The 9,677-nt window shown below is 40.5% G+C and overlaps 1 protein-coding gene across 1 annotated transcript in view; it reads left to right on the top strand.

Annotated features, from left to right (window-relative positions):
* LOC120042380 (ankyrin repeat and SOCS box protein 12-like) overlaps positions 1 to 576 on the top strand; it is a 1,885-nt gene extending 1,309 nt beyond the window's left edge. The window contains exons 3-4 of the mRNA XM_038987218.1: positions 1 to 232; positions 443 to 576. The exon at positions 1 to 232 is cut by the window's left edge and continues 297 nt beyond it. Of these exons, the coding sequence (XP_038843146.1) occupies positions 1 to 232; positions 443 to 576 (366 nt within the window). The remainder of the gene's footprint in view (positions 233 to 442) is intronic.
* Positions 577 to 9,677: the final 9,101 nt, after the last annotated feature.

Here is a 9,677-nt window from a genome sequence, read left to right as displayed (position 1 = left end):
AAGCTGCTACTGCTCCACGGGGCTAATCCTAACTATAACTGTAAGTCAGAGAAGATGCTGGCCAGGATCAAGGAGCCCAAGACGGTGTTGGAGATGTGTCTGAGGTATGACTGTGGAGTGGAATACATACAGCTGCTTATAGACTTTGGGGCAGACGTGTATCTGCCCACGTTGATTACTGACAAGACCACCAAGCAGAACGAAGCAGTGGTGCTGCTGCTCAAGGAGAGAGGTGAGAACATCACACACACTTGTTAAATAGTTGTTACAGATTCGTTTCATTTGTTGCACAAAAGTTATACATTTGTTACATATTTGACTCTCACATATTCAGTCTGTTCTCTATCTCTAACTGATTGACGGTTGTTAATGATGAGAACATTGGAGCGTTTCTCGAATTTCACTGAATTAATAAGGAACCTCTCCTGTGTTTTGTTTCCAGTTTGTCCCAATACTCTGATGTCACAGACACGGCGTGCGATTCGGAGTTACCTCCCCGTGGTTAATAAAATGACATCCATAGACCGCTTGGACATTCCCCAGATACTGAGGAACTACCTGAAACATCTCACCTGACCTCTATCTCCTGACCTCTGAACTCTGTATGATGAAGATGATGTCACAAATGGATACCCTATTTGGCTGTGTCTCAATAGTGGATTCCTCTGCTTCATCTCCACTGTTCTGAAAACACATTTTAGGTGAAAGCAATATGGAGGATTTCTGCAAAATGTAAACAAAAAGTGTGATAATTTCATACTTTTTTTCATCTTCTACTGTCTCTACTGAGTGCATCATGGGCTGCAAAGTCCAGTTTGTTTTGTTTTTATTGGAAGTGTGAATAATAATTATGCCAAGTTTGCCTTTGAATAGTTGTAGAGGTTTAATTAGAAGAAACATATTTATTTAACTTAATCTCTGTGATTGAATTCAGCAAATTGTGCGTAAATGTAATCATTGGAAATTGGTTGAAGTCTACTGAAAACATGGTTTAAGACACTGCCCTCTCCTGGACAGTTAGATGAGTGCACAGAGCTTCAGGAGAAACATTTTGTAAAACCATGAGTAACCACTAGGTGTCAGACCACCACTGTAAATGTATTCTCCGTCTATGAAATCACTGCTCACCGTTTGAAAGTAATCTTTAGTCAAGCTAAAAACAATGTCATTTGTGTAATCTCGCTCACATTATGAGTGACCTTGCTGAAGACTGAAGTTAGTTCCCTGAGTTAATTCTGGGGCTTTAGCTCAGTGACATAGTCTTGTGGAGTGCAAAAACCCAGGTTCAAACCCAGTCAGTCAAACCCAGGTTCAAACCCAGTCAGTCAAACCCAGGTTCAAACCCAGTCAGTCAAACCCAGGTTCAAACCCAGGTTCAAAACCAGTCAGTCAAACCCAGGTTCAAACCCAGTCAGTCAGACCCAGGTTCAAACCCAGTCAGTCAAACCCAGGTTCAAACCCAGGTTCAAACCCAGTCAGTCAAACCCAGGTTCAATCCCAGTCAGTCAAACCCAGGTTCAAACCCAGTCAGTCAGACCCAGGTTCAAACCCAGTCAGTCAAACCCAGGTTCAAACCCAGTCAGTCAAACCCAGGTTCAAACCCAGTCAGTCAAACCCAGTTTCAAACCTGGTTTCAAAAAACAAATAAAGCAACATCTCATGGCACAACGCCTCTCCCCTATTTGACCCAGATAGTGTGTGGGTATGCATTGATATGTAGGCTACGTGTGCCTTTAAAAAATGTATGTAGTTCTGTCCTTGAGCTGTTCTTGTCTATTGATGTTCTGTATTATGTCATGTTTCATGTTTTGTGTGGACCCCAGGAAGACTAGCTGCTGCTTTTGCAACAGCTAATGGGGATCCCAATAAAATACCAATACCAAAAAAAAACAGGTTTAAACCCAGTCAGTCAAAGGAGCAGCAAACAAACAGGAAGAAGACATATTTGAACAGAAGAATTCATACACACACAGGATATGACATCACATTACAGGATGAGGATATCCTGTCTAACGTCCCCATTGACCTTACGACACAGTTCAGTATATAGAGGTTTTAATTTCAACTAAAGTACAGTTATATCAGATGTGGTTCAGTTTTTACAGTGAAATACAACGTAATAATTCCCAGTGCTCTTTGATTACATCAAAATATATAGACTTCTCGACGCTCCACATTCACAGTTTCAGCATTTGAATAGGCATTACTTAGTTTCAGAGTTGGTTTTTTCCATTTCTACAACATATCAAAACAAACATAATCGAAGGCCAAAGAGAAAATATATGTTCCTGCTATTTGTACTGTACAAACATGGTGATGACATTTCAGACTGACAGATAAAATGGAAGTCATACCAGAGTCCAAACCCCCCTCCCCATTCTAGATGGCAATGTGAATGTACAGTGAATAGCCTAGTAGCTCCAACTAAACTTGTTACTTGTCTTGTTATCTGTTTCAGTGTCCATACATTAGTACCCTGACTGTTCTGATACCACATACTACTGTATAACCAACTAGAGAAAAGCAACAAGGATTTGTAATGATGACTGTGTGTACGTCCCAATGGCACCCTATTCCCTGTATAGTGCACTCCTTTTGATCAGGGCCTATAGGGACTATATAGAGAATAGGATGCCATTTGGGACAGAACCAGTGCATCATATGTATAATGTCTAGATTTCTACTTCCTTTCAGCCCTAAATATAGACTCACCCGGCCAACAACAGATCCTTATACTGTCCACGTCTAAACCAACAACAAACATATCATGTTAATATCAACATAATATACCATATTACATTTCATAAATATTTGTGCTATTATTGGGAGGTAAATAAATAGTGTGTCTCCTAAATGCACCTTAAAGAATCCATGACTGTGTTGAGTAGAGCTGCTGCCATGAATATATCCACGATGATGGTTACATATAGCTCCTTCTACCAGGTTTCTTATTGGTTCAGCATAAATACATGCTAACACCATATACAGTAGATAGATCTACTATTTGGTGTGCTGTTGCCATAGGAAGAAAATTACCCGTTTTACCTTGAATCTGTTCTGCAGGAGTGGTAGAATATTCTATCAGTAGTCAGTGCATGGCAGAGAACTAACTGATCAAATTACACAAATATTTATCAAAGTATCAACTACAGCAGTGTTATGCTAATAGTGTTAACCACTAATCAATTAATTAATTATTGATTAATAGCAAACCACAATTCAATGTTATAATAATATTATTATGGCATGTCAGTGGATTCATATTCTCTACTGTTGTCTGTCATGAATAAATATAATCCCTTGAGAGAGGGAAACAGTATCTAATGGCCTAGAGAAAACATCATATCGTTACATGGAATGAAACAGTGGAAGGGTTGTAAAATAATGGCAAGCAGGTTGGTTGTTAAAAGAGAAAACCAAATCTTCAAAGAGTTAATCTCATGTGTCATGCAGAACTCTGGATGCCATAAAACATCATGCATCTACCTGGTACTGAGGATAGAACTGGGTCTCTGGTACTGAGGATAGAACTGGGTCTCTGGTACTGAGGATAGAACTGGGTCTCTGGTACTGAGGATAGAACTGGGTCTCTGGTACTGAGGATAGAACTGGGTCTCTGGTACTGAGGATAGAACTGGGTCTCTGGTACTGAGGATAGAACTGGGTCTCTGGTACTGAGGATAGAACTGGGTCTCTGGTACTGAGGATAGAACTGGGTCTCTGGTACTGAGGATAGAACTGAATCTCAAATGGCACCCTATTCCCTTTATAGTGCCCTACTTTTAAACAGGACCCATGGAGCACTGGTCAAAGTAGGGCACTATATAGGGAATAGGGTGCCATTTGAGATGCAAACATAGAACTGAAACAACACTGTTGGCTGTCTCCAACGCAAAATACCAATATTGTAATATAATATATGATCTGTTGTTTACACAGTATGCACATGTAGCTAGCTGCTAGTCACAGGTAATATGACTGTTCTGTCTGTTTCCTCACCATTTTATGTCAGCTAGCTTCTCAAAACTGGGGACGTTGAATTGGAAAATAAAAATAAATGTAAATAAACCAAATGCTGACTAACTAGACAGTCATCTCCCACCATTATGTCCTTCTGTCAAACCCTCTACGTCTTTCATTAATTAACACACGCAGGAGATCAATAGGACAACTGATTAAAATCTAAATGAAATGATTCCATCTAAATGTTATGTAAATAATCTTAGAGTTTGTCAGACAATAACAGTGAAATGTCCCCCACATTCAACAGATCCACATCCCCAGTGCAATGGTGTGGTACTACAATAACAGCCTGGAATACACACTGGATATATCTCTGTTTCCCTGTGATATTCACAGTGATATTCACAGTGATATTTAGAGTGATATTCAGTAATATTCAGAGGGATATTCAGAGGGATATTAAGAGCAATTTTCACAGTGATATTTAGAGTGATATTCAGTGATATTCAGAGTGATATTCAGAGTGAAATTCAGTGATATTCAGTGATATTTAAAGTGATATTCAGAGTGATATTCAGAGTGATATTCAGAGTGACATTCAGAGTGATATTCAGAGTGATATTCAGTGATATTCAGTGATATTCAGAGTGATATTTAGAGGGATATTCAGAGCGATATTCACAGTGATATTTAGAGTGATATTCGGAGTGATATTCAATGATATTCAGAGTGATATTCAGAGTGATATTCAGTGATATTTATAGTGATATTCAGAGTGATATTCAGAGTAACATTCAGAGTGATATTTAGAGTGATATTCAGCGATATTCAGTGATATTCAGAGTGATATTCAGAGTGGTATTTAGTGATATTCAGAGTGATATTCAGAGTGATATTCAGAGGGATATTTAGAGGGATATTCAGAGCGATATTCACAGTGATATTTAGAGTGATATTCAGCGATATTCAGTGATATTTATAGTGATATTCAGAGTGATATTCAGAGTGATATTCAGAGTGATATTCAGAATGATATTCAACGCGATATTCAGAGTGATATTTAGAGTGATATCCAGAGTGATATTCAGAGTTATATTTAGAGTGATATTCAGAGTGATATTTAGTGATATTCGGAGTGATATTCGGAGTGATATTTAGAGTGATATTTAGAGTGATATTCAGAGTGATATTTAGAGTGATATTTAGCGTGATATTCAGTGATATTCAGAGTGATATTCAGAGTGATATTTAGAGTGATATTCAGAGTGATATTCAGAGCAATATTCAGTTTGGCTCCCAGGCTACTGCCCGTCATGTTTCTGTCTTGCCGGTTTCTCTAACACTGGGAATCCCCACTCACAGGCACAGAGGCTGCATCCCCAATGGTATCCTAATCCCTATATAGTGCGCTACTTTTGACCAGAGCCCTATAGGGAATTGGGTGCCATTTGGGATGGGCCCAGAGAGATGAGAAGTCATACACTGGAGGGGGAAAGAGAATACATGCCTGATTCATCGCTGCTGCATGAGACTAGTGGAACGCTGGAGACACTGTTAGGGCATCTCTGTTAGATAGCATCTCTGTTAGATATAGCATCTCTGTTAGATAGCATCTCTGTTAGGGCATCTCTGTTAGATATCATCTCTGTTAGATATCATCTCTGTTAGATAGCATCTCTGTTAGATAGCATCTCTGTTAGGGCATCTCTGTTAGGGCATCTCTGTTAGATACCATCTCAGTTAGATATCATCTCAGTAAGATAGCATCACTGTTAGATAGCATCTCTGTTAGGGCATCTCTGCTAGATAGAATCTATGTTAGGGCATCTCTGTTAGATATAATCTCTGTTAGATAGCATATCTCGTAGATAGCATTTCTCGTAGATAGCATCTCTGTTAGGGCATCTCTGTTAGATAGCATTTCTGTTAGGGCATCTCTGTTAGATAGCATCTCTGTTAGGGCATCTCTGCTAGATAGCATCTCTGTTAGGGCATCTCTGTTAGATAGCATCTCTGTTAGGGCATCTCTGTTTGATAGCATTTCTGTTAGGGCATCTCTGTTAGATAACATCTCTGTTAGGGCATCTCTGGTTAGGGCATCTCTGTTAGATAGCATCTCTGTTAGATAGCATCTCTGTTAGGGCATCACTGTTAGATAGCATCACTGTCAGATAGCATCTCTGTTAGATAGCATCACTGTTAGATAGCATCGCTGTTAGATAGTATCACTGTTAGATAGCATCTCTGTTAGGACATCTCTGTTAGATAGCATCTCTGTTAGATAACATCTCTGTTAGATAGCATCACTGTTAGATAGCATCTCTGTTAGGGCATCTCTGCTAGATAGAATATATGTTAGGGCATCTCTGTTAGATAGCATCTCTGTTAGATAGCATATCTCGTAGATAGCATCTCTGTTCGTGCATCACTGTTAGATAGCATCTCTGTCAGATAGCATCTCTGTTAGATAGCATCTCTGTTCGTGCATCACTGTTAGATAGCATTTCTGTCAGATAGCATCTCTGTTAGATAGCATCTCTGTTAGATAACATCTCTGTTAGATAGCATCACTGTTAGATAGCATCTCTGTTAGGGCATCTCTGCTAGATATAATCTATGTTAGGGCATCTCTGTTAGATAGCATTTCTGTTAGGGCATCTCTGTTAGATAGCATTTCTGTCAGATAGCATCTCTGTTAGATAGCATCTCTGTTAGATAACATCTCTGTTAGGGCATCTCTGTTAGATAGCATCTCTGTTAGATAGCGTCTCTGTTAGATAGCATCACTGTCAGATAGCATTTCTGTTAGGGCATCTCTGTTAGAAAGCATCTCTGTTAGATAGCATCTCTGTTAGATAGCATCTCTGTTAGGCCATCTCTGTTAGATAGCATCTCTGTTAGATAGCATCTCTGTTAGATAGCATCTCTGTTAGGCCATCTCTGTTAGATAGCATCTCTGTTAGGGCATCTCTGTTAGATAGCAATTTTGGTAGGGCACAGTTAGGCTGTGTCCCAAACGGCACCCTATTCCCTAGTTTTGAACAGAGCCCTATGGGGACTGGTCAAAAGTAGTGCACTCTATAGGGTATAGGGTGCCATTTGGGATGCATCATTCGAAAGCATCTTTGTTAGGGCACAGTTAGATGTCTGTCACTGTTTCTGCTTCTACAGTGGAACATGGCTCGGGGCTATGTGAAGATATCTTACCCAACATTTACTAGTACGATGGATTCTTGGCTTTTCCAAGTACTGTATCATCATCTATGTAACATATGGTAAATCTACTACTGTGCATTAGGGCTCTGGGGGGGCTGGACTGGGGGAGGGGAGGGATATTTTCTGCTGGACATGAGGTTATCGACTAGCCACGTTGCCATATCTGTTCTGCTTCAGCTAACTCCTCTGTGTTATAATAGCAGATGAAGTACAAACCAATCTGGCAACCTGGCTAGTAAAGTAGTAAAACCTACTGCGGCTCTGGGGTGACCAACCTAACTCCTGGAGAGATTTAGCCTCCTGCAGGCTTTTGTTCCAGCCCTGCTCTAACACACCTGATTCAAGATAATCAAGGTCTTGGGGACCAGCTGGTTAGTAGTCTGGTGTGTAGGAGCAGGGTTGGAATAAAATCCTGCAGGAGGGTATCTCCAGGAGGATGGAATCTCTCCAGAAGGAAGGTATCTCTCCAGGAGGATGGAATCTCTCCAGAAGGAAGGTATCTCTCCAGGAGGATGGAATCTCTCCAGGAGGAGGGAATCTCTCCAGGAGGAGGGTATCTCTCCAGGAGGAAGGAATCTCTCCAGGAGGGATCTCTCCAGGAAGAAGGTATCTCTCCAGGAGGAGGGAATCTCTCCGAATCTCTCCAGGAGGAGGGTATCTCTCCAGGAGGAAGGAATCTCTCCAGGAGGGATCTCTCCAGGAAGAAGGTATCTCTCCAGAAGGAAGGTATCTCTCCAGGAGGAGGGAATCTCTCCAGGAGGAGGGTATCTCTCCAGGAGGAGGGTATCTCTCCAGGAGGAAGGTATCTCTCCAGGAGGAGGCTTGACCACCACTGATCTAAAGCAATTATTCTAGGAACACTTTCTAGAGATACCAGAAATCAAATCATCCTTTTATTAACTTTTTTTTACTGAAATAAAAACATAAATTACACACAATTTTTTCAATAATTAATTCATATAGGGCCTATAAGGCAAACAAAATGACATAAAACTATAATATAATATAACTCTAATAATTGTTTTATATCACATTGTCGTGAGTATTGGAGATACAACGATATATCACATTGCACAAGTTGGCATACTGTAGTTTATTTCCATCAACTGGTATCATCTGATATAAAATGTGTTTCTGTATTTGTTTCTAAGTATGAACATGGCTTACACTTTCTTTTGGAAAATAATTAATATGAGAGATTTTATGCACTTAAAATTCTAACTTTGAAAGAACAAAACATAGACATCTAGTGGTTATTTCTCTCTAGTGTACAACAGTCTCCCCCTGAAAAACCCTTCAGAACTTGACCTGAAAGCTGACTGCAGTTTGATGCCCTCCCTGTTAGTGCATTATTCTTAGTTGTGTCTAAAACAACAGGAATGGTTGGCTGTGCTTTTCTCAACATATGGAGATTAAACAAAGCTATTAAAAAAAAATGTTGATGTTAATTACTTTACAGCTGAACCAAATGAAAGACATGTTGAATCTGTCATATACTTTTGTGATTTTTGTCATTTCAGTAAAGGAATCAGATGACAGGTGTTGGTCCAATCAGACAGACAGGTGAGACAGACAGACATTCTACCTGTCTACAGCTCAGTACTCAGACAGACAGGTGAGACAGACAGACATTCTACATGTCTACAGCTCAGTACTCAGACAGGCAGGTGAGACAGACAGACATTCTACCTATCTACAGCTCAGTACTCAGACAGACAGGTGAGACAGACAGACATTCTACCTGTCTACAGCTCAATACTCAGTGCTGCGTCATCTGTTCTATCTGTTTTAACTGGTTCAAAGGAAACACTTTGTGACCCAACACTCAGCCTCTGTGGTTGAACGCGATGATTTTACCCTGTCAACAGTGTTTGGTGCGTAGTAGAAAATGTAAATGTTGTATTGATGTTACGGCTATTGATTACTTCCCTGACCTGCCGTAACATCATGGATAATGGCAGACATCCAACTAGATGAGCCTCATATAACAAAAACATAGTCAAAAAGAAGAAAAAGGGAACAGAGAGAGACGGCACAGAGAGATAGCGAGGGAACAGAGAGAGAGGGAGGGAACAGAGAGAGAGGGAGGGAACAGAGAGAGAGGGAGGGAACAGAGAGAGGGGGAGGGAACAGAGAGAGGGGGAGGGAACAGAGAGAGGGGAGGGAACAGAGAGAGGGGGAGGGAACAGAGAGAGGGGGAGGGAACAGAGAGAGGGGAGGGAAAAGAGAGACGGGGTAGAGAGAGAGAGAAGCAGAGAGCAAAGAGAGAGATAGACAGGGATAGAGGGGAGGGAGGGAGAAAGACAGAGAGAGAGAGAATGAGAGAGAGAGAGAGAGAGAGAGAGAGAGAGAGAGAGAGAGAGAGAGAGAGAGAGAGAGAGAGAGATACAGGGTATAGAGAAGAGCGATAGACTATTTGCACATCATTACAACACTGTATATAGCCATAATATGACATATGAAATGTCTCTATTCCTTTTGCGAGTGTATTGTTTACT

The sequence above is a fragment of the Salvelinus namaycush genome, unplaced genomic scaffold (assembly GCF_016432855.1).
Source record: "Salvelinus namaycush isolate Seneca unplaced genomic scaffold, SaNama_1.0 Scaffold663, whole genome shotgun sequence".
Lineage (NCBI taxonomy): Eukaryota > Metazoa > Chordata > Actinopteri > Salmoniformes > Salmonidae > Salvelinus > Salvelinus namaycush.
Note: the sequence above shows the minus strand (reverse complement) of the source record. Positions and strands in the feature narration are given on the sequence as shown.